Below are 26,040 nucleotides of genomic sequence, written 5' to 3' on the forward strand. Positions count from 1 at the left end.
GTTGTTATATTGTGTGTTTACAATTACCACAGGCTGTTGCCAAAATAAAGTATTTAATATTTCTAAGAATGCTTTACTGTTCGAACACTCATATTCTAGTTGGTATTGACTCAAAGCTAGGAAACAACTTGGCATCACCACATGATGTTTATTGGCTTGTTAAAGAATGCTTTGCAGACAAGCTCCTTCTGAAATGGACTTTTTTGCTGGCGCATAATGTAGGAATAAATATTTATGAACAAATTTCAAGTCTATAGGTCACGTGGACAGACAGCAGATATATAATATTTTACAACCCCTTGAGCTATCGATTTTGCTAATGCTCAGCCAATAAGTTAATGTACAAATAAAGCATGAAACCCATTATATATTTAATTTGATATGAATTTCTCTTAAACAAACTATACAAACTCTTTCCAACTTAAGTAATCTGGTCTGACTCAGTCAGTATTAGGCCTCTCGCTCGCTAGAAGTATTCTCTCTCGTACTGCGGCAGGGTCTACTATAACCACAGTGATACAATGGCACAACACTGAGAGGAAGAGACACTGTGGACCTGTTTTGGTACATTGATATAATAAACTTTTTGTCATTAGTATAGTTTGTACAGTTATTTATTTTATCCATCACCGGTGACACTGTTTACAGCAAAACTTTATCCAAAAACAAATCTATTACAACAAGTATATGATAGCAATAATAAAATAATGATAAAAAAGTCATATTCAATAACATGAGCCGGTTCAATACCTATATCTCCCCGGCTCATGTGTGTTTTATATAGTGTATGTGTGTGTGGTTTATTGGCTGCAGAGGCCACTGACCATTTGAAGGCGTTTGGCCTTTCCGGTAGAGTGGCAAAGACTCCGAGCCGTGGTGTACAAGTTAGGAGTAGCTCCAGTTTAATATATTTTTGTTTAACTAAGTGTTTTATTTAGTTTTGCTGAGCTGTTCTCCTTCTAACATGTGCGGCTAAGTTTACGGCCCCTCACTGATGAGGTCCAGGAGATGAATTGATTTTCTGCTGTCATCTCTCCATCATGCGTGGTCGCAGAGAACCTTCGATTTTGCGCTCTGCTGAAGGACGGCCACCATGATGGACATTTCTACTAGTCAACATCTGTGATACCCTGCTCATATTCTTTATTTATTTGTTATTGTTATTGTTGCCATTTATATAGTTTATATTTTGTTATTTAATTTTAAGTTAGTTTTAGATATTATTTAGTTATTTCTTGGATTTCATTAGGAGCCCGCCCTTAGCCGAAGGATACCGGGTGGAATTGGCATTTCTTGTTTCAAATTATGGCGTTTCTAATTTTTGTATGCAGGTGCACCTGATAAGGATTGTTTGAGGAATATACTACTGCAGGCACTTTTTATTATTTTTTTTTATTTATAGTATATATATATATATATTTATTTTTGACTGGATAGGCCTATGCGGTGTCTTAGTAAATGAACCTGAGTATACTGACCACGGTGTTCTTTTTTTACCTAGTTTGTTTTGATCCGGCATCCCGTTCGCCACCATGGGCGCGCGCTTCCCTGATGGTTTGCTGTGGGTGTGCGAGCGGCGATGTACGGTTTCAAACATTAAGACCTTAAGAATCATGTTGAAATAATTAACATGTTGTGTTCAGATTTGGTTGAGCTGGAGAATCCTAAAGTTAATTTTTGGGCTACGGCCATTTGAAAACTTTACTAAAGACTTTTTTTGTAATGTCATGCAAATTTTGTAAAATATGTCGATGTGTTATGTATGGAATTTTAAGAGAAATTCATATCAAATTAAATATATAATGGGTTTCATGCTTTATTTGTACTGTAAAACGGAAATAGGAGATATTTTTAAAATCCAGAAACTTTTAATGTTTCGATTCGTAATATTGAAATGATTATAAAGATTAATTGAAAAAAATTGCTTAGAGCTAAAGTTTTACAGTGGTTTTAAGGCCGCATACCGTGTGGTATGAAGTTACTGTGGAAACAATTTATATATATAAAATGCTGTCAGTGTCTGGTGTTGTCAGTGAGATTTCTGTGTTAGTTATGGTAGAAACAAATTTGGAAAAAACCCAAACATTGTCCACAAATGATAACCATGATGGCCCGCATCCTGTTACTATGAGGTCTCTGGTGCTGACACCTCAACAGAAGCGCGCCGACATGCCTGCTCACCTGCGGCTGAGACCGCCACCACTACACACACGCAACACCCGTTACCCCGGACCTTCCAGGGTCGCCTCCGGAGGATAACACTCCTATATCTGAAGTGTTAACTAATACAGAAATCTCACTGACAACGTTAGACATCTCCGAAAGCATTCTAATGAACAAAAACTTAGCCCAAAATGAGATATAGTAGCTAAAAACAAAAATGAAATCCATTCTCGGCCATGCAATACAAAACGATATGCGGCTATCCCAGTACACGAATGAAGTTTTTCCTCTGCATTCGACTCCTCCACCTTGAACAAAGACATCATCGGAACCTGCTCCAACCACCGTTGAACACCGAACCACCAAAACTGAGATCGTCACACGCATAGCTGATGACAAGACACCGGCTAATGAAACTATTAAAATACTGGAGGAAGAAGTAACAAGGTTGAAGCGGCCTTGTGAAAGGTGCATCATCCTCAAGGAAGAAGGATCCAATATGATATCGGCAATCAAGGCTATTGAAGAACAGCTAAAAACTGTAACTGATGAGGAGACTGTTCTCAGGGAGAATAAATCTATGTCCTCTCAGGAAAAAATAAAAAACGAAAAAAGAAAAATAAGAAAAAACATGTATACAGTAATAATGTGACAGCCGAAAAACAAAGCCCAATACATTTCCCATTCCATGGTGTCACCATATTGGGTGATAGTCACTCCCGATATATCGCCGGTCTTGTCGGAAAGCTCACAGGTCCAGGGAACCAAGTGTGTGGTGTCTGTAAAGCCGGAGCCGGCCTGCTGCACATCGTCTCACCATCGAACAGCCCACCATCTGTGAACCACTGATATGTCGTCATAGCGGGCACCAATGATGCTGCAACGGGAAAGGAGGAGGTAATATACAAATACATGGAGGGAATCCTTAAACAGCTTAGCTCATCCTCCAAAGTGCTAGTAGCTACCCTTCCATGACTTAACTCCGAACAATGCAATAAACAGGACGATCAGGATAGTGAATGGCTACATAACGGAACTCTGCAATCGGTATAAGGATGTCAGGGTACTGGAGTTAAACTGCATCCGACATCCTAATTTTACTGCCCACGGCATACACTTGAGAATGTGCGGCAAGAGGCTTCTGGCACGACTGATTGCGGGGAGACTGGCCAACTTTAGTTCCTGTGAGAACCATCAACAACAACTCGGCGGCACCTTCTCCAGCGGCAGTGCAGCCTATGGAGCCGATGACTGCTGTCCACTCCCTCGAGACCAGTTCCTCTGCCTGAGACGCCACGACTAGCTCCTTCGAAACTCGCGCTTGCGTCACCTCAAGCATCACATCCTGGCAACAAAACCTTTGCCGAGGCCGTCACCAGCTGTTCACCTATCACTTCATCTCCTGTGAATTCTGATAAAACTGATTCTGTTTTTTAGGGACCCCACGAACGGCCGACGGGCAAAATTGACTGACGTTACCCAACAAATACAAACGAATTCAAAATTTCTCAATCAGGTTCATATTTGACTGCTTCACCAAAATGCCCAATCTGCCACTAACAAGCTTGACGAAATTCAATTGATGTGTGAAGAAACGAAAACAGATGTACTTGTTGTAACTGAGAACGGTTTTAACGACAAGAACATCGACCTATGCAAAATTCCAAATTTCACATTGGCTTATTCATATTGCCAACAACTTTCCAGAGGAGGAGTCGCCATAGCAAATGTTTGAATAGTCATGTTGTAATTGGCTTAAAAGTGCATAACAAATTGAAACATCTGATTGAAAAATACCCTCTTAAGATTTATAAAAATAAACTATGAATGGCTGTTAAGGGACCCTTTCTATAACTGTTTTAAGATAAACTCATGATATAATCAGTGTTATTATCAACTAGACAATAATGTCTTCTGTTTTATATATATATAATATATATATATTATATATATATTTTTTGTATTAGACTTATTAAATATTACTTAGAGACAATGCCATTTAGTCCTTAGCTGAATTAGACTTTGTCAATGCATGTAACATGTTTTACGACAACATTAATAAACAAATTTATTATTATTATTATTAATTGTGAGATGTGACTCAAAATTAAAGTTTAAAACAATAATAAAATTAGCACTTTCAATCCTGCGCCCTTAGTACATGTCTCTGCATGGCTCTCTGGGACTGTGTTCATAATTTGAAAATATCAGTGCTATTTTAATAAGTACATAAATATATCACAATATCCATAAATCTTAGTGATATGAAATAGAACATATTGTAGTCACCGAATACTCAAAACCTTCTATTACCATATGTATGTGTGATGTTGTATCTAACAAGGTAATTTAATAAATCAGATCTAGGATACCTTGCTAGTGTTTCTGCTACACTTCAGCCAACAGGTAACCAAAAACAGGTAATTCACTTAACCTTTACCTGAATGCCAAAGAAAATATTGCTAAGCCCTGCATCAGTGATCAGGTGGAATTTTTTATAGAAAAACGTATAACAGGTGCAGCTGTCCATAAATGACTACAGGGATGCAGCTTCAGTATTCAAGGAACATTTTTTTGAAGTAATTCCAGACATATGTGTTCAAAAAGGCTGTATCTTTGCGGATGAGGAAGCTTCCAGACTTAAAAAGGATTACCTAAACTATCTTACAAACTATGAAACTACAGGACAGCACCACTATAAGACTGAAGCACATCAAATTAAAAAAGAATACGACCTCAGACTCAGATTTCTTACACAGCAAGCGTCCACAAACTATATTGAACAATCAGGCAATAAGTCAAAGTCTATCTGGCAAGTAATAAACGGACAACATAAAATACAAGCAAACAACTTCAACTTAGCATTAATGGCAAGACGACAGAAAATATTAGAGAAATATCTGACCATCTAAATCTGGTTTTTACTAACATTTCTGATCAGACAATTAGAAACAACCCTACCTGTGACAGGGAAATTCTTACAATAGCAGAAACCAATCATGATTTTCTCACATTTACCTCTCACAAATGAGAAAGAAATCAGTGATATTATAAACACATTAAAACCTAAAACATCCTCTGGTATTGATGATATACCAGCGAAACTGCTAAAACACTGCAGTACTGAATTAATACCACCCCTGACACATGTAAATATGTCCCTGACACAAGGACTTTTCCCCTCAGCACTTAAGCAAGCTAAGGTCTACCCTAAGCTAAAGAAAGGAAGTGCACTGGAAGCCAGTAACTACAGGCCTATCTCCTTGCTCCCAACATTCTCCAAGGTAATGGAGAAAGTGGTTCTCAGAAGACTCATGAATCACTGTGAGACTAACCATCTCTTGACAGGTAAACAGCATGGATTTCTTAAAGGCCGCTCTACTACATCAGCCATCATTGCTCTAGCTGAATTCATTGTTGAAAACTTGGAATCAGGAAAGTTGGTTACAGGCATTATGTTGGACTTTAGTAAGGCTTTTGACTGCCTGGGCCACAGTCTGATCTTTGGCAAGCTTGGAAGTTTGGGTGTCGGGGGTACTGCTATGAAGTGGTTCAGAAGTTATCTGGAGGGCCGCAGTCAGGTGGTAGAGCTGACAGAAATAAATAGAGGGCTCTCACAGGCTATAAGATCAAACCCTCTTCCCATAAAAAGGGGTGTGCCGCAGGGCTCGGTACTGGGGCCAGTGTTGTTCATACTGCTTACAAACGATATGCCGCGGTACTTGGGAGAACACTGTGAAGCTGTAATGTATGCGGATGACACGACGCTGTTACTTGCTGAACACTCACCAGATGAATTCGCCGTATAGTCGTATATTGTTCTGGAAATGGCTTGCCAATACTGCCATGAGAACAATCTTGCCGTGAATGTTTCCAAAACCAAGCAGCTGGCTTTCGGGAGAAGAGGGGTCTTGGTTCAAACTGTGCCTGGTGTGTCTTTGGAAGAATACTCTGCATTTCTTGGAGTAATTATAGACAACCAAATCTCTTGGTCTCGGTATATAGATGCCTTAACAGCTAAACTCAGCTCCTGTATATATGTTCTAAAGCGCATCAGACAATCAGGTAGTCTAGAGACTGCTATGATCGCCTATTATGCGCTCTTTCAGTCACATCTGTAATATGGGCTGGCTGTTTGGGGAGTATCAACAGCAACAAACACAAAACATATCTCAGTATTGCAGAAAAGAACAGTGAGAATACTGGCCGGTATAAACTCTACAGACTCATGCAAAGAAGTTTTTGCGACATTAAAAATAATGACTGTCATCTCCCTTTATATAAAAGAAGTAGTGTATGTTGATGCAGGAACCCTCCCACAAGGCTAAAATATCCACAGCTACAACACCAGATATGCCACACACTACACAATGCCTCGCCATCACCTCACACTGTACGAGAAGACACCAGCGTATATGGGAAGAAAACTCCACAACCTCCTGCCAAATGAGCTCAGGACCCTAACGGGAACAAGACTGAAGACTGCTCTGACAGCATGGCTGATCGACAAACCTTTTTATATGCTGGAAGAGTTCCTGCAATGGAAGAACTGAAAACTGTCCATTCTCTTCTTCTTTTCGATTTTAAAATGTTTGACGCCATTGTATTTCTTGACGAAACTGCAAATAAAGAAAATGTCTATGTCTTTATTATTATCCCAGGTAATTTGTCAAATCTTGATAAATCCCTACAAACATGGTGAATTCTGGTTTCTAAATGGTTATCATCCAGCATTATAACAGGGCAACCAACAAAGCAGAGAGATATTGTTACTTTACAACAGCATTCAAAACTTTGCAACTGTTGACTTTGCCCAGTCTCTACATTTTAGAAACATCTTGGTTCTGTTTGTCTAAATGTGCCCTAACCAGGGGACGTGACATACACGGGTATGAGACTAGAGGCAGAGATAACTACCGTACTGGAAGACACAGAACGGTGGTTTATGAGCACTTGCCTTCGCAGGCAGGTTTTCATTTCATCAACAGTTTGCCAAATTGTATTACAAACGCCCAAACGCCCAAGGCGTCAAAAGCTCGTCTTAAGCGCTTCCTGGTATCAAATGCATTCTACAGCGTTGACGAGTTTCTGGCGTTTAACTGGGAGACCGCCCAATTCGATGACTGACTCCAGCGCTGAAAGTGGGTTGAGATTGGCGATGAATGAATGAGACTGGAATGCATGAAAATTATGTAAGTTTGGACGTGGTGGTAATGTGGTATGCGAGTTTTAAATTTATAATTAATTCTGACGTTTGCCATACAATGTGTAATTGTGACGAGCAATTAAAGATTTGATTTGATTTAATTTGATATTTAAACCCTCCTCAGATTTAAAAATTTATAGAAATGGATTTTTAATTGTTAGTTTAAAACCCCAATTAAAAAATTACTGGATTCCACAATTTAAGTAAACAAACCTTATTACTAGGCCCAGCTCCTCTTTAAACGTTTGATAGTGGTAGTTTATATATTTTGATAGTAGTGGCTGACTGGCAATTGGCTACAAAGAATTGTTGACAGTTCATCAGGCTCAGTAATCAGCATACAATGGCAGTTCTTGACAATGAAGCAGCGGACCAGCAGAGATGGGATTAACTACGATTGTGCTCTTAAGCATCAGCAATCTTTGTACTGCCTACACCTATCATTTCCTGATCTAATACTGTTATTTGGAGAAAGTTAAATATGGCATATTTAACCCTTTGAGTGCCAACGTCCGATTTTACCGGACGACAAAAGTTGGCCGAAAAGTGCCAACGTCCGATTTTACCGGACGTCAAAAGTTGGCCGAAAAGTGCCGACGTCCGATTTTACCGGTCATAATAATTTGGTTGAAAAATGAAATTAAAAAATATTTTTGAATTTTTTTTAGGTAAGTCTATTTTTGGTATTCCTAAATTTAGTGTTATGGTAACTTTGTTATTTTATGTTAATTAAACAGAGTTTTCAGAGTAAAATAAAAAAAAGAATCATGTTGATAGCTTATTAAATAATCAAACTGTGAATTTTTTACTAAAACCTTGCAAAATGTCTGAAAAAAGGCTGGCACTTTTAGGTACACCCACTAGAAAATTACCTGGCACTTTTCAGTATACCCACTCAAAAAATACTTGGCACTCAAAGGGTTAAGCTAAATTGGAGAAAAAATAGGAAGGACACTAGTAAAATATTACAAATAAAAACAAGTAAAACTTACTTTATTAGTAATCATATGTTAAAATTTCCAGACAATTACAGATATATGTATAATGATAAAAAATTCAGATGATCACCAAACTGAATGAGTCACTTTTCAGCTAGTCACTTTTGGACAGCATACTCCCAAGAATCTAAAACAGATAAAAACTTATAATTAACTCTGCTGAAATATATACTTTTTTCAGGTATAAAAATCAACACATCAATTATGTTTGTAATATGTTACAGAATATTTAATGGACTGATCCAACTGTAATGTTCAAGAACAAACAATTACTTCTGATTTGTTCTAATGCATTGAATGATTGATTTTACAAAGAGCATTAAATACTTAAATAATTTTTGTGATTGATAGTATTGTTACCATTCCCATTTCTCAGTAACTTAAGTTCTAATCTCTACCTACACCCTCACATAACAACGGCATGACTTTACAACAACTCATTTTTATGTGTCAAAAAGGACTTTTAAAGAAATGTTAAGGTGAATAGATAAACTCAATTCTCAAATGAAACAAACTTTTATGAACAAGAAACAAGAAACAAACTCTTAGAAACTTGGTTGGTATTTATAATGCTTTTTCTCCTCGTGTCTTATATTTAAACATGGCCAACAACTATTGCAGAATATTTACAGATAAAATATACAATTTATACATGGTTACCATTTTGAGTAACTAATACAATATATCATTTAACTAAAGTTTTCTAGACACAAATAGTAATAAAAAGATTCAAACGTTTACTCACATGAAGATTATAATAGTAAGGGAGCCCAAGCGGGGATTTTCCGTGTTACTAGAATGCGTCAGAAAATTATATGGGGAGAAACGTTGTACCCTGTAATGTACCCCTACCATATATAAATCTTTAATATAGGGGCCTGCGTTGAGGGCAGACCGTCAGACTAGTAAAAAAAAATCAATCCTCTGAAAAACTCTTGTGCGTCAGATGTAGACAAGGTAAGTTAAGTACATGTAGAACAGTGTAAATCGCAATAATCTGACGATTTAAGCGTGGTATAAGGAAATAGGCAAGTCACAAAGGTGTAAAAAAAAAAACGTTACTTTGAAATACTCAAGCGCGATAAAACTTTTTTTTGTTTTGAAGGAAATCATTGAAGGATTACGGAAAAAATATAATCTGACGATTTTCATAGGGTGAAGTAGCTAAAACCATGAGTATAGTGTGGAGCGTACAGCTGCTGAGAACTGTATATTTCCCACTCCGCGTCTCTGTTTCCTTCTCATTCTTTCTCTATCTTTCACTCTCTCGCACCATCCCCAAACTACCATCTGCCGCCATAATGCCATCTCAGCTGATCACAATAACAACGTGTTCTTGTTGATGAACAACGCCTATGTTTATTTGTTGTGTCTTCAAACAGTTTTGTGAATTTAATGCAATAAGTTTTATATACATTACAATAATGAGTGATGTAAGTGTGAAATGTGTACTTATTTTTAATATTTTTTTTATTAATTTTTATATCAATTTAATAATAAAAGAAACAACAAATTTTTTATTATCAGATTAACAATATTCCTCCACATTATTGTCAGATTATCATTTAGAACGATTAGGGCATCAAGTTGAACCGCCTATATAATATCTGACGCACTCGAGTATTTCAAGGCCGCATTTTTTTTACATTTTCAAAAATCTGCCATGACTTTTGACTACGTCCAAATCGTCAGTCATTTGAATAGGACACTTTTTTGAGTTTACTGAACATTCGCTCTGAATATCTGACACGCCCGAATAACTTTTCTTTTTTTTTTACCCCTTTTTATAGGCACCCTCCACTAATTACTCGTCAGATTATTATCGCTCAGTTATCAGAAAGACATAGCGAGTATACATTATGGATGTCTGACACACCCAAGTATTTCCATGTGACTGTTTTTTTTTTTTTTTTTTTTTTACATTTTTGAACATTTGTACACGCTTTCCTCCACACTAAAAAGAAAAACTTATCATAAACTTTTTTTCGTTTTAGGACTTAATCTTCACAATCCCATAGGTCACCATGATGCTTTAGTCACTGCAAATTTAGCACCCCGCACTCCCCTACTATAAAAACAAGATGGCAATGCTGTATTCTTGTGTAAAATGAACTGCTGTTAAGTTTAACTGGGTATTGTACAGCACTATTTATGTTTTGTTTTTATCGAGTATTATTCAAAACAAGAATGTATTTTAGTTGTCATGTGTTTTGAAAGTGGTACAAATCTTTCCAATCTCTGCCAATTGAGCACAATCCCTCACTATTGTACTTTATATCCAGTGATTTGAAAACTAGTTTGTTAATTCAATAGCATTGTTTAGTCATTTTTGCTGCAAGCAGTTGGCCAAAAAAGATATACATTTGCATTCCTAAACACACCAAAGATAACGTTATCTTAATTGATTGATTGTAGTTCTGTTGTTTGGATGTTTAATAATAACAAGATTTATGATTATTTTGTAAAAAATTCTATTCTCCATGAAGCTCATTTTTTTCTCTATGTAACCACCCCAATGGGTATGAGAACAATCAAAACTGTCACATTTGGACATATGGAAGTTCACAGACTATTTACAAAAAAAAAAACCCTGTGCATCCACATAAAGTCACTGTTTGATGTGGATCCTGATCATATGGTGTTTTGGTGTCACACTTTCTTAAAAATGGTGATATAGTTTAATGAGGTGATATGTTTGGGACCAGTTGGAGGTTCTAGGTGATAATAATGATGGTATAAGTTTGAAATACTTATGGTTCTAACAAGAATGAGTCACTTGTCACACAGGTCTAAAAAGAGTAAAAGTGTTTAACACAAAGTTTCCTGCTGAGCTAGTCATTTGCAGTAAAACTGGTAAAAATAAAAACAATTCATAAATATTAAAAGGGGCTGGAATGTCTGATTTGTAAAATATATGAAACAACAGAGCTGGACCAAGATGATGTTTTGAATATAAAAAGTAACTAGCCAAGCAAACTCTTTGTACAAGATCAGAAATAAAAGTAAAAACACCAGGACTGCACATGAATTAAGAGCAAAATTCACAGTGACTCAATCACATGAGGTTAGCCGACCAACCTGAGCACATCTTGGGAGTGCCGATGGCCAAGTGGTCTAATACGTTGGACTTTGGGTCTGAGTTAGAGATAGCACAGGTTCAAATCCTGTCTGTGATTGTTCCACTTTTTATCAGCACCATCAACCTTGTACTGTATCGACTCTCTTCCTTTCTGTTTGTTGAGACTTGCACAGGCCAGTGGCCCATGAGGAAAAATATGTTTACATTAAACAAGTTGGATAGTGAAGATATGGTGGGAAGGGTTGATGCAATGTGAATGTTGAGTTTAGCTCCAGTTCACTTTCCTGTTAGTGCAATGCCTTGAACAGATTCACACTGTCACAGACTTGACTCCTAGAATTTTAAGTTATGTTCGTCTGATGAGATCTAAAAAAGGTTTATAATGAAGTAGCTCAAATGAACTCTTTACATCGTTTTAACATCAGAGACAGCTAGACTACAAAATATAGTATAACCTAGATGAAGAGGTTGAATCCCTGATGTCAAAACGATGTAAAGAGTTCATTTGAGCTTCTTCGTCACCAACTTTTTTAGATCTCTTCAGACAAACACTCTCTAGATCCGTGGAGTCAAGTCTGTGACAGTGTCACATTCCAGATATTGCACTAAGACGAATCTGTAGTACACTTTAAAAAATAAACTAGTTTAAATTATGACGATCACAGATATAATAGCTATGTCAACAATGGAAAATAAATGTACGAGGACAATCCAGAAAGAAGATTACATTTCGCTCTGTAGCTGCTAAGGGCGGGACATGGCCATTTTGATGACAGGCTGTTTCTTTGTTTAGTGGCTATCCAGCCGTGCTAGTGAGAGGTTACTGTTACTCCTTGTAATTTTACAATAGCAGTTTAAAATGTGTGATTCAGCTAACAGCCCTGTGAATTGTGAAGTGCGGTCACTAATATGGTTTTTGTTGCCTAAGCACAATAAACCAATTGAGATTTACCACCAACTCTGTGAAGTTTATAGGAAGGCTGTGATTACTGAAGGTGGAGTACATCAGTGGTGCATTAGGTTTTAAAAAGGGTGAACTGTTGTGTATGATGACAAGCGAAGTGGATGACCATTGTGACCAATGAAATTGTCTCTAAAGTCAATGAGAAGATTAAAGAAGACCACTGATTCATCACAACAACAGAACTCTCACTTAGTTTTCCTCAAATTTAAAAAAGTTTGTTACACAAAACTGTTAGAATAGAAAAGAAACACTTCTTTATTGAGGTGAAATTGTTAGGCAGAGGTTAGGTTACCATACATTTTGTGCAAGATGGGACTGAAAATCTTATCTGAAATCTCAGGTGCAGAATTTTAAACAACAAAATTTCAAAACTAGTTCACCGCTATGATAAGTGCCTAAATTTGTATCGTGACTAAGTTGAAAAATAGTATTTTAGCATCACTATCAAATGTATTCAATATATTTTTTCTTGTACTTTGTTTTTGTTTACAGCAAATCGTAATCTACTTTCTGGACAGCTCTCGTATTTACTGTATCTACTATTCAACAATGATTGGTGGTGATTAATATATTAAGAGAATGTGGAAAAAGTAAATATTAAAAAGTAATACTTAACTTATAAATTTTGTGTCTCCCTCTATTTTTCCACAGCAAATGTATTAATTATTACCACATAAATATAACAGCTAATGTTTTGTAGGGTAGAATAACAAATGGTTACAAATGAAATAAACATCCCCTTCTGAGTTTGGTTGAAAAAGTTTGTGTCTGTAGCTTTTTGTGGTAACACTGAATATATTTTTTCATTACAGTATGATTTAAGTATGATAAGTATTAAGTATGACAAGCAAAATGAACAATACATACTCTCCAGTGATGGGACACTGGTATGGCAGATAGAACAAGACATCAACCTGGAAGACTTTAAGAGCACAATACTGGATGTGGTGACACTCTCCAGTCTCACCATTCACTTGGCACGCTCCAAAAGATACATCAGTCTGTAACATGATTCATCCAAAAATATTATTTAGGATATATAAATATTAAATACCTGAATTAAAAAGCAATATGAGAATGATTATTAACAAAACCATGAATTTCATTAAGATTATTATCATTCACAGAATAGAATAGAATCTGAGGTTATACTTCTTGCCATCTACTGTCAGCGAGATACTGCTGGAGTCGTATACTCACTAGAAGAGGATGAAGCCACTCAACATTCATTGTAATGCCATGACCATTTTGCCATACGGTCCAATCTGAGGTTGTACTGTTTGCCATCTACTGTCAGTGGGATGCTACTGGAGTCTGTAGAATTCGTTATGAGAGGACAAAGCAACTTAACATTCAATGAAATGCCATGACCAAATCATTCACCTGGTTCAATCCGAGGTTGTACTGTTTGCCATCTACTGTCACTGGGATGCTGCTGGAGTCTGTAGAATTCATTAGGAGAGGATGAAGCCACTCAACTTCGTCCAAGGTGATCTTTGTGGTATGCAGTGGCTCAGCAACAACTGATACAAATATTTTGTTTACACTTAGTCCTCATACAAAAAGTAAGAGTAATTTGTAAAAACATAAACTGAACAATCATTCTAAGTGCTAGATTCTTTACTATTCTTTAGTAACTGGCTTTATTTGTAAAAAGACAAGTATTATGGCCAGTGAGCTAAACAAAAAGAAAAAAAACACTTCAAGTTAACTCTGTGATGCTTGTCTCCAGACACAGAACACTAGTAACTTAGCATATGTTTGATGTCCAGTTAATTAATTAAAGGTTACTTATCCGTGCCAAAACCAACTGATAATTCAACTTTGTAGTAATGGTGGTAATTTGATGTTAGTAGATGTAATATATAATTTTTTAAATAACTCCTATTATTTTATAATTATTATATAAACCTATTTCGCGTATTCTTTATTGACTATTTTGTACTAGAGGGATGTATTAATTAGCTATTACTCAGGCTTTAACAGGTATACAGGATAAATCCCTTCGACCAATTGATAATATTACAAATAAAATTTAGACCATTCTATTTAATTATAATAATAATAATATTTGATTCAGTTACTCTTGTTTCCACACTGATTGATTTAGTACTTTGATCACTACTATTCAATACTTCCCTGAAACATAATTATTAAGTATGCTAGTGACATTAACCATTGTACTGAAGATTAACAGAGAATTTTGGACTATTTTTCGCTTTTGAAAACCTTTTTGAAAAAGTGTGATAAACTTAGTTTTGTTTTTTGGAATCTATCCCAGTTTTACAAATACTAATTATGATGTTCAAGTTGACATATAATAAATAGTAGGCATGTTTTTATAATCACTTGCCTGTTGACAGTTCAGCCTCTTCATTCATACTCTCCATATCAACATCAGCACTTTCACCTACCATAGCTGGGAGAGCTGGGGGGTAATAGGGCGTACTTGGTGGCTTGACTGTAAAATAAAACATCATTATTTGTTTATTAATCAATTGATAACATCTTTTTTATTAGCTTCTTTTTATGCTTAAGCTATTAATGTTTGTAGGTAAGTAAAACAATGTTTTAAATCTATAACAAAGTAATCATCTATGTTCCAAGGTTTCAAAATATCCTCTTGGTGCATTTCAATAACACTACAATGTTGGAACAGAAGATAATTTTAATACATAAATTTAATGATCTTTTGGACGTTTTAGCTTGATTTATTATGTGCACTTGAAAATTAAATAGTAATAGTAAGTAAAAGTTAATGTTTAAAATTAATTTTTAATTATAAGATTGACATTTTTAAAGGATTGACTCAATATAGAATACACACAGTACTAAATCCATATTCATACACAATTAATAATGTAATATTACAGAGGTACGGAGCTGAAGAAAGAGAAACAATGAGTAATACTACAATTTTTTTATCAAACAAAAATACTCTTCCATTCCCATATTTTTATAATATCACATTAGTTGTGTAGGAAAGAGTGAGATCAAATTTAAACTGAGTTTCAATAAAATAAACATCTACAAATAACTTTATTTTGTTGGCCATACAGCTGACTCATTGCTAAATTATTTAATACAGGTGATCGGCAAACATTTCAAAATAGATTGAATGTTCCAATGCATATTTAACTTATAATATAAGTTAAATATATTATATTATTTAATTGTTCATAGTAACTTACAATCATACATAGTAGTTTTAAATCACTGAACTAAACATTCAAACCTTTAAATTTGTAATATTTAGAATTAGGACGATTCTGGAAAGTAATATTTCTGACTGCTTTATGACTATCCGGTTTCCTGTGCTTGTTTTGTACCCTTGATTATTTTCTAGGAAAGAATACACAAGTAATCTATAAACTTGATGTGTATTGCATTTTATTGTAGTGTAAGTTCTAACGTTCTGTTCACTTTATTCTTAATTTTTTGGGTTCTCAGCTTAGGAATATTATAAACTTAAATCTGATCAGTATCATATCACTTTAACACGGGACTCACTGCACTAGATGATTTTCTCAGCCCTCACAAATTTTCACTTTATGTCTAATGTGTTAACTGTATGCCAGTGCATTGGATACATGCTCACTACGCTCATTTGAGACCTCAGATTGTAGCCTTGGCGAGTATGGGTCATTATACTAGATTAGTGCCATTACTCTATTTTCCTTTCAGACATTGTAAACATGTCTTTCCAAAATGTCAAGGAAATCAATGTAAAGTACCTTATATGCACAAATGTTGAGTTCTTTTTATTCTTTTAGGTTTTATTGCAGTGATTAAATAATGCTGATACATCTTTAAATTATTTAAATTCATCATTGTCACCATCTGTAGTATCAATTGAATAATACTTTTCACATCACTATTTTTAATACACTGACTATCAAGCAAAGTATACTTAATTATGTCTGGATGTAAGGATATCTTTCACACAAATTCTTCCTTTTCCTAATCTGGTAAAATTCTGTATAGAACAATAACATTGGAATGGTTTTAAACAAAAAGTGTTACTTTTATGTGCTTTTAATGAACACAAATTCCTTTCTCAACATTTACATACATATGCAATCCAATTAAATGAGCCATTTAAATGATAATGGCACAGAGCTCTGTAGTAGCTTTGAAACAAATAGACTGTATGGAATCCGAGTTTTTAAACTTAGTTCATACATTATAACTCAGTCAGTTCGGTATTTTTGTTTATAATGGAAGATCAAACATTCATACACAAAACAATGTCACATTATTTTATAGCATTAGCAGGACTAGCAAAGATAAACAGGCTTTTATGCACCTATTATTTATTTGGTCACTCGCTATTTAATTTTAGCTAATAATTCATGCCTCAAACACTAGTTACGTTATAGCATTCGATTTACTTGGTTATCTGTTTCATTTTTACCTACCATAATGCTAAAACTTATTGATTTAAAATGATTCTGTTTAAAAACAGTATTCATATTAACATTCTGACATGAAATGTCAAAGGTTTATAAAAAATAAAAAACAACAATAAAAACTATCTATGGAGTAGACAAAACATTTGGTATATACCACTTTTTATGAAATGGTAAATAACTAAAAAAGTAAACATTTAATGGTTTGTCCGCACAACTGTATTATTACACAAGTATCAAGCAACCAAAACATACCAATAGCAAATCTATAAGCAAAAAGTATTAATTGTGCTGCCATGACTTCAAAGTGTGTACCAAAATAATTGTGTTGGTAAATGTAGATAACATGAAATGAGAAAATTTAAGTTTAAAGCCTGTATACTTGTGTATACATTATATACACATACAGATTTGAAAGAACAAAGTAAGTCTTGTTTACTGGATGTGATATACATTTTCTTAAGAAGCATGCAGTTGTGATTCTTACAAGCAATGTGATCATTAGTCATGTTACTCTTAGGCAAAATCAATAACCATTTTATATCTTACATCTTTACATGCAAAATGAAGAGAAAACACAAAAATCCATGGACAAAACAAGTTTAACATTCTTTCTTCAACACCAGAACTGGCTGAATTCTAGTTTATCAATATGCATATTACCTGGGTGGTGACCTATACTTGCAGTCCTACAGTAGGAAATTTGTTAGGATGGTTAATTCCTTCAGTCATCAAGAATGAATATATTTAACACAACAAAATGGTTGCTGTTATATTTTAATAAACCATATGGTTAGCAAAATTATAATTATAGCACCCAGTGGCTTAGCAAATAATAAAAGGAAATAAAAAAAAAAACTGATATTTTGTAAACCGGTCGACCGGTAACTGCTAGTGTCTCTTGACACTAGCAGTTATTCAGTATCAGTTTTGAATATATTTTTTGCTTGTCAGCTGCAATTACAATACTGTTTTGAGATCTGTTGAAGTTAATAAATTATATATTGTTTTTTTATAAGTGTTTTATATGAGAATAAACAAAATAAATAAATAATTACTGTTGCAACGCATTTTTGTCTAGTGACTTATGGCCCACTACGTACATTCATTTTAAATGGGGAAAAATTTCACAAGTTCCTTTTGAATCTGGTTTAAAATCATCAAGTGTATATATTTCCAAAACTTCTTTAATGACTCTTTGAAGGAATTTAATGTTGAAATCTGCTTCCACACTATTGGTAATTTATTTTTAAAATTATGGCCATTATAAGAAAATGATTTTTTTAAAGTGGATAGTTTTGTGTTTTGGAACAGGAGTAGCATTGGTGTTCCATATAAAATAATCATGTTTTGGAAATGAAAGATTTGGTTTGCACACTTTTGTAAACTTGGATCAGGATTTCCATTATATAATTATACGCCCCTCACTGTCACAATTCAAAGACCTTTAAAATGGTTCCTGCATGCTTGGTTAAAGTCTAAATTGCTTAATATTCTTGCCTTTTCCTAACAATTGAACACTTTTTCTATAAATGGTGACATGCCCCAGCAAACGATACCGTACCTCATTAAAGACTCAAAATAACCAAAATAAACAGTTTAGCCGTTTTTAGATCAGTCAGATCTTTAATTTCTCTAATAGCATAACATGCTACATTTAATTTTCCAATTAATTGATTGGTGTGATTTTTCCCACCAAGAAAATTTTAGAAGTTAATTTAATTATTTCAAAGAATGTTATTTCTATTTGTTCAACAGTATTTCTGATTAAGTGAAAGTAAAGTATTGATGTTTTTGAGATATTTAATGAAAGTTTGTTGTTTATAAGCAATTAAATATTAAGTTTAAGTTGTCTAGTAATTTTAGAGATAGGTGAAATTAACTTTAATTAGACTTGTAGTATCAGCTGTAAAATAATTAATTTGTCATGATAGTTAAACTGCTTGGGCAATTCATTAATAAAACTCAAAACAATATTGGTCCTAAAACAGACCCTTTAGGGACACCTGCTTCTAAATAGCGTGGAGGAGATTGATACTTCTGGATAGAGCCAGCACTGCTATGACTAATTTTCCACTACCTGACTGTGACCCTTCAGAAAGTTCTTGAACCATTTATAAGGAACATCTCTAACAACATGGTCTTCCAACTTATTTAATAATATTTCTTGATCAACACAATCAAAAGCCCTCTGGAGGTCACAAAACAGGCCACAGGCTGAATCTCCCTGGTCCAAGGCAGAGAGAGGTTTAGATAGAATATGAATATACTGTTTTAACATTCTGGGAGATATTTTGTCTAAGACTTGGAATTTGTTTGATTTGAATTGTTAACAACTTCTATTATTTCTTTTTCCACTCAGGACGAAAATATAAAGAACCACTAACCCATTGGCTTATGCATATTTTTACTATCACCTCAATTGGAGTTATCCTATTAAAAATACTAAAAACGTAAGAGTTTTGTTATGTTTATAAAAAATTTATTTTTCAAGTTGTTTGGTTATATTTTATATCTTTTTGGATTAACATGAAATGGGCTTTAATAATAAATAGATAGTGATATATTTCGTCATAATTTAAAAGTAATAATGCTGTACAAACTAAAAAAGTGTTGGAATTTTTTTAATTAAAAATTTTTTTTACTCAAATTATATAAAATAAAATACCCCATTGTTGCTTATTATTTATTTTATTTAAAATGTATTTTTCTACCTAGCAATAATAGAATATGTGTATATATATATATATATATATATATATATATATATATATATATGCATAGTTTGTCAGAATAAATGTTTTTTCCAAATACTGAAAATTCCAAGAATATTGATTTTTTTTCTTAGTACACTAATATTCTTATGGGCTTATTATTCATTTAAATTTCAATTAATTGTAGTATTGCAGTTTTTATTATGTGTTACAACAATATTAGTCTAATTTATACTAACATTTGGTTGAAAAAGGAGTTTTAAACAATTATTTAGATGGCGCTGTACTTGTCACGGAACGGTTCCGTGATATAAATTTTGAGCCCAGACTAGCTGTCACGGAACCGTTCCGTGATACAAGGCCAATGGGTTAACAAAGGGGTTTGCAAATAGTCCTTATGGTCATTATAGTTTAAGTTTAATGAGTCAAGTTGGTTTGATATAATACTAGGTACATTAACAAATTAGTGATTGAATTCTGTTGCAATATCCAAAAGTATTTGATCTGTTGCAAGGATTTGAAATAATTTGATCATTAACAGCTAGAAAGATGTTTTTATGGTTAGGTGTTCTTCTGAGTTTATGATATTTCAAAATGTTTTTTAATATTAGTAGAATTGTTTATTTAATTTAAAATTGAGGTTTGTCTGAGGATTGCTGATAGAAACGGTGGAATTATTCAGTGTGTTGTGATGGTTGGTGGTTGCTTGGTTTACTATGATGTCTCTTTGTTTATTTAAGGGTTTCTGCAAAGACTGGCAGATTAGTTGAGCTAAATAATGTTTTCCAGTTTTGTTTAGGTGTAAGCTGTGTTAAACTAAATTCTTAACTGGTCATGTAGGAATTAAGCAAAACAAGTAACAGCACTATTCGGTGATTCATGCCACAAAGTTAATAAAAACATGAACATTCCCAGACAGCAAAAAATCCCACTTGTTACTCCATATGCTCAAAGACTGGTTGCAATGTAATTTCTCAATATCGCTCTTTACCTTGGTCAAAGGAACCACTACGTAAGTCGATACCAGGGAATCTAGTGGGACTGAATATTCTTCTTTGCATCTGTGGGGCATCTTTAACACAATGATAAGTTACTTTGATACTTTGTTTTTAAATATATAATATTGCTTAGAAAATCATTCTGTTAAGCAAACTTATGAAACAAATTATACAACAGAAACAACTATTCTGAAAATGACCCAAACAGCGTTGAACTAATCTGCTAGTACATCTTTTGTTGGATAGAGCAAGAGATTACTTTACTTTCCACTAATTCAAAACATTGCGTGACAATATTATAAACTTGAATGGGAGTGAAGAGAAAAGAAGCCTGGAAATGTAAGGTTTGCTGCAAGCAAGGTAAAGATTCAAACCAAAATAAAGAACCTTCATTGTCAAAGGATCTAATTTCTAAATTGCATGAGGAATTTTTTGTAAAAATGGAAGAGACAGTCAAACAACAATTTGCCATTTATGACAAAAACCTTTCAGTAAAAATGGCTAAATTTAAAAAAATCTATAGATTTTGTTTCTTCAAAAATCAATTATTACAAAGTCAAATTAAATGGTGTTCTAACTCTAATAAATTCAGTTAATAAATCCAATGAAGAATTGAAAATTTAAAACTTAGCACTTAAGAGACAGTTAACTAATGTACAACACCTACATTACCTACATTACCTACACCAATACCTACAATGGATGAATTGGAACAATACAATAGGAACAGAAACCTGCAGATAGATGGAGTTCCGAGGTCGCCAATGAAGCAATGACCGATATTATTATGAAACTGTCAGATAAATTGGGCGAATAAATAATTTTTAATACGGATATCCAGGCAATGGATATAGAATTCCAACCAGGCGTGCTCGTTGTCCAAAACCGATTGTAATACAGTTTACAAACTGGCAAAAGCGAGATGCAGTGTTGAGCAAAGCGAAGAAAGCTGGCCTTAAATCAACGAACTTTGCTGCAGGTGTTCCAAGTACTAATGTTTATGTAAATGATTACCTAACTGCAAAAAAATAAAATCGTTCTTTTTCATGCCAAAAGACTTAGGGAAATGGGTTTTTAAAAGTGTATGGACTGTGGAAGGGAATATTTTTGCAAGGAAATTTGAGACGGACGGAAGAATTTGTATAAAAGATGTATCTGATTTACAGAAGTGGGGTTTAAAAGTGGACGAGGAAAACTAAATAAGCTGGTTTAAAGGTATTCAAAATGTTATGTTTCAATGACTCTGAAACCAACGTGTTTTTACCGTAATCTTACTATATTTTGTCTAAATATAAGAAGCATCAGGAAACACTATAATGAACTTATTATTTATTTAAACTCATAAACTTAAAAATATGACATTTTAATTCTGATCGAAGTATGGATAAAGATCGATGAGGAGGACAGATATCAGTTACCTGGTTATGACATGCTATTCCAGCCCAGATTAGATAACGCATCTGGTGGAGTCATTGTGTACATTGACTGTCAGCTTCACTACTCTTATCAGCTGATACTATATCCTACCTCAAGATTGTTAATGTTAAATTAGAGTTAAGAGTTAAAATAGGTTATTGAGTTTTTTGTTTTTTAAGTCTATCGGAACTGTAAATACACTTTTAATCAATTTAAAAATTATTTAAAAAATATATTAAAGCTTAATTCTGACCCAGTATTGATTATCAGCAATATTAATGTATGCTTATTAAAAAACAAAGGTTCTGCTCAGGATTATTTGAATTTAATTTCGTCTTATGGATTTGAAAGTCATATTAACGAATCTACCAGGGTTTTCGATGGGTCAGCTTCTTGTATAGATCATGTTCTCATTAGAAATTCTAAAGGTCTTCTTTTTGAATCTAACATTGATATAACGGATCATTATGGATTAAAAGTTCGATTGTATGATATTGACTGTGTAAATAGATTAGTGATTAATACGTTCTGTAAGGTTGTGGACTATGGTATGCTGAGTAGACAACTGAATATAGCGGATTGGTAATAATGTAAATTCTTGTGTTAATAATTTTTATAATATTTGTTATGATGCCACATGCATTTTAAAGGAAATTAATAGTAAGACCAGGAGAAGGAGTGACTGGGTGACAGATAATCTGATTACCCTTAGAGATGAAAAAAATAATCTTTTTAAAATTTACGCTAGAAACAGAAATGATTTGAATATTAAAATGCAATACAAACGGTTATCTGGAAGGGTAAAAAGATAAATAAATATGCGAAAAGGACCTTTTATTCTCATTTGATACAGTTGTAACGGGGATTCAAAAAAATACTGGGGGGTTATAAACAAAATTGTAAAGAGTAAAGCCATCAGTAGCATTAGGATGTTGGCATTGTAAGGAATGTTTGGTGGAAGGTAATAAGTATGAGGTGGCCAATGGATTCAATAATTATTTTGGTAGTTTGGTAGCTAAATTAGGAACTGAATCATTTGGAAGTAATGTGTTTTGCGAGGAAAACCAAGAGTATGAAGTGTTTTTGAATGAAATAAAGATTAATTATTATGAAATTATTAACGTAATTTTTAACTTGCAGGACAAGCGTAGTTGCGGAACTGATAGTATCAGTATAATTACAACAAAGAGAAATTGAAATATATTTGCTCCAATACTGAATAATATCTTTAATAAGTCACTTGAGCAAGGAAAATTTCCTGACAAATTTAATATTGCATGTGTTGTGCCTATTTTCAAGGCTGGTGATGGGTATGAAATATCTTCATATAGACCTTGTCTCTCTTATAAATACAACGGGTAAGAATTTTGTAGCGGTCGTTAAAAATACAGAGATATTTTCTTGATAGACACTTTTTTCAAAAAATCAGTATGGGTTTTTGCCTGGTAAAGCTACAGATATGGCCATACAAAAACATAGGGAAACCATAACTGCATCAATGGATGACCATAAGTACACCGCTGCTGTATATTTGGATTTTAAGAGGGCTTTTGATTCATTTGATATTGAAATTTTAATTGGAAAGTTAAAAAAATATGGGATCGGAGGTATTTTTTTGGATTGGCTTACAAATTTTAAAAGCAAAGGTAGAAAACAAGTAGTTCAGATTAATGGTGTATTGAGTGATGTGTTGGAAATACAATATAGAACAGCGCAAGGTGGTGTTCTTGGCCCCTTGGTATTTTAAATTTATATAAACGATTTGTTATTCCTTTCATTAGATTCTTCTATTTTTGCTTATGCGGATGACACACCACCGGTAGGCTCTGCATTTAACAGAGACATTGGTAACAGGTATACATTGCATGGTTTGAAAGCACTTTGAGGTATGGTATCATCCATTATGGTGGTACCTACCCAACCGTGCTACAGTCTGTGATCGTAAGTCAGAGACATGCAGTCCGCAATGTGTATCAAATTAGAAAGATTGTTCGGGTGAGTAATTTATTTGCTGAAAAAAATATTTAACGTTTTGTTAATTGTATACATATAGTGTTTTATTGTATGTATTCAAGTATTTAAACCAATCTAAAATGAAGCAGGCAACTAGAGCAAATAGATCTACACACAGTATATGACTTTTAGTGCCAAATTTGAAGAAAGAGAAGTGTAGACATCAGTTTAGTTACTTAGCTCCAAAACTATTTAATGAATTGCTGCAAAGTCATGGTGATGACTTGTACTGGGAGAAGAAGCCTAGATTTAAAATGAAAATACTCCAATTTGCAACTTATGAAAAAATCAACTAGTAGGCCTGCTTGTTAGATTCAAAATGTATGGGTGTGTGTGTGTGTGTGTGTGTGTGTATGTGAATGTATATGAATATCTGTGATAGAGGTTTGTTATGGTTTTCTGCTCAGCATATCTGTTCTAGTATGAATTTTTTTCATTTTTTATTGCTAAGGGTGCATATTGTGCTAGCTGGGCTTCACAGGGACTAGGTGTGTCACTATGTGCTATGACGGTGTCTAGTCAGGCAACCTTAGGGGAACCCGAGGGCCATGAGCTGCCTGGTGGCCCAGTGCAAATGGCAGAAGTGCATATTACTTCAGTGTTTAATTTATTTGTGTACAGTATTTATTATATATTTATTTGTTTGTAGTTATGTGATGTCTGGTAAATTATACAATATTTATTGTTGATTCCTGTTATATTTATATTTAATTGTTATTGCTTGTTATTCAATTTACATTTTATTGCTTGTTTGTTTATATAGTTTATCGCATTTTACTCTCTTTATATTTTATTGCTTGTTTTGTTTGGATAGTTAAATATATGTAATTTTAAAAATGTTATGAATTAATATAAATTTAAAAGTGATTCGCCACTGACTTTGTAGCATTATCAATAGTTGTAAGGGAGTTTCAATGTAGTATAAAATGAAATGTGTGTAACTAAAAACTTTCACAAGACTGCCAGATATTAAGGAGTTATATATTTTTTTTTAATGTATTAATTTTCCCCGCACACACTCTTGTGGTGCATGGGGATTGTAAATTATCCTGTTTATTACTGAATAAAGATTTTGTGACTTGTGACACACACACACACACACACACACATATAGATAGATAGATAGATATATGGCATCACCATGTGCATTGTAAATTATTATAGCTTAGATAAGAATAAATGGATCAAATTTTTTCACCACTCATAAGACCCCAAAACAAATATCTTGACTGAGAATAACAATAAAGTTTTCAGATCATTGCCCTGTACTATATATATGGATAAGCTCAGCCTATCACTCAAGAGGTTGAAAAGATTTTATTTCTCTCTATTTGTAAATCTGTACATACAATATCTCACGAACAAAATTACCTATAGACTTGAAATTTTACACGAAGCTTTTTTATATGAGGAACATCGAGTTTTATAATGGCACATGTATTTACATATATTTACAATGGTCTGATGGATCTTTTGAGATGATGGCAATGGGAAAATCATAGAATAAATAAATGTTCAAACAGACTTGAATACAATCATATAACATTTTAAAAAGTGAAAAATAGTGGATTGGATGGTAAGACTTTCGTAACATTCTGTCAAGCCCTCTAATATTCCATTGAATCAGTTTATTTGTATATAGATACAGTGGCGGATTCAGTACTATTCGAGTACAATACAAGAGAGCACATGGCCTCCACGGCTCTGACAGAGTTTGAAAAAGACAGATATATTTATGCAAAAAATATTAATCACTGTCGTATTGTAACCATATAAAAACAAATTTAACTTAACAAACAACATTTTGTATATGAGTAAATTTCTTTCTAAATATTGTACTTTTGGTATAAAAATGGAAAAGCTCTTGTTACATTAAAGATAAAGGTCAGTAGTCTTGTAAAATTAGTACAAGAATCACCTTTGAATAGACAAGATAGAGTTATGCATCCCTCCATAGGATTTCACTGACCATTAGCAAAGCTTATAACTTAGGCTCATATCTCAAGTATGAATTGAGCTATAAACTTCAAGTTTTGCATATTTTGCTTAGGTATCACTAAGAGGTTCTGGAAAAATCCCT

General features: G+C 33.8%; 1 protein-coding gene across 1 annotated transcript in view; it reads right to left on the reverse strand.

Annotated features, from left to right (window-relative positions):
- Positions 1–8,341: 8,341 nt before the first annotated feature.
- The window catches only part of LOC124365164 (inter-alpha-trypsin inhibitor heavy chain H4-like), a 71,587-nt gene continuing 53,888 nt past the window's right edge, over positions 8,342–26,040 (reverse strand). The window contains 5 exon segments of the mRNA XM_046821120.1: positions 8,342–8,494; positions 13,278–13,411; positions 13,794–13,933; positions 14,764–14,871; positions 20,525–20,605. Of these exon segments, the coding sequence (XP_046677076.1) occupies positions 8,458–8,494; positions 13,278–13,411; positions 13,794–13,933; positions 14,764–14,871; positions 20,525–20,605 (500 nt within the window). The 3' untranslated portion in view covers positions 8,342–8,457.

The sequence above is a fragment of the Homalodisca vitripennis genome, chromosome 1, assembly GCF_021130785.1.
Source record: "Homalodisca vitripennis isolate AUS2020 chromosome 1, UT_GWSS_2.1, whole genome shotgun sequence".
NCBI lineage: Eukaryota > Metazoa > Arthropoda > Insecta > Hemiptera > Cicadellidae > Homalodisca > Homalodisca vitripennis.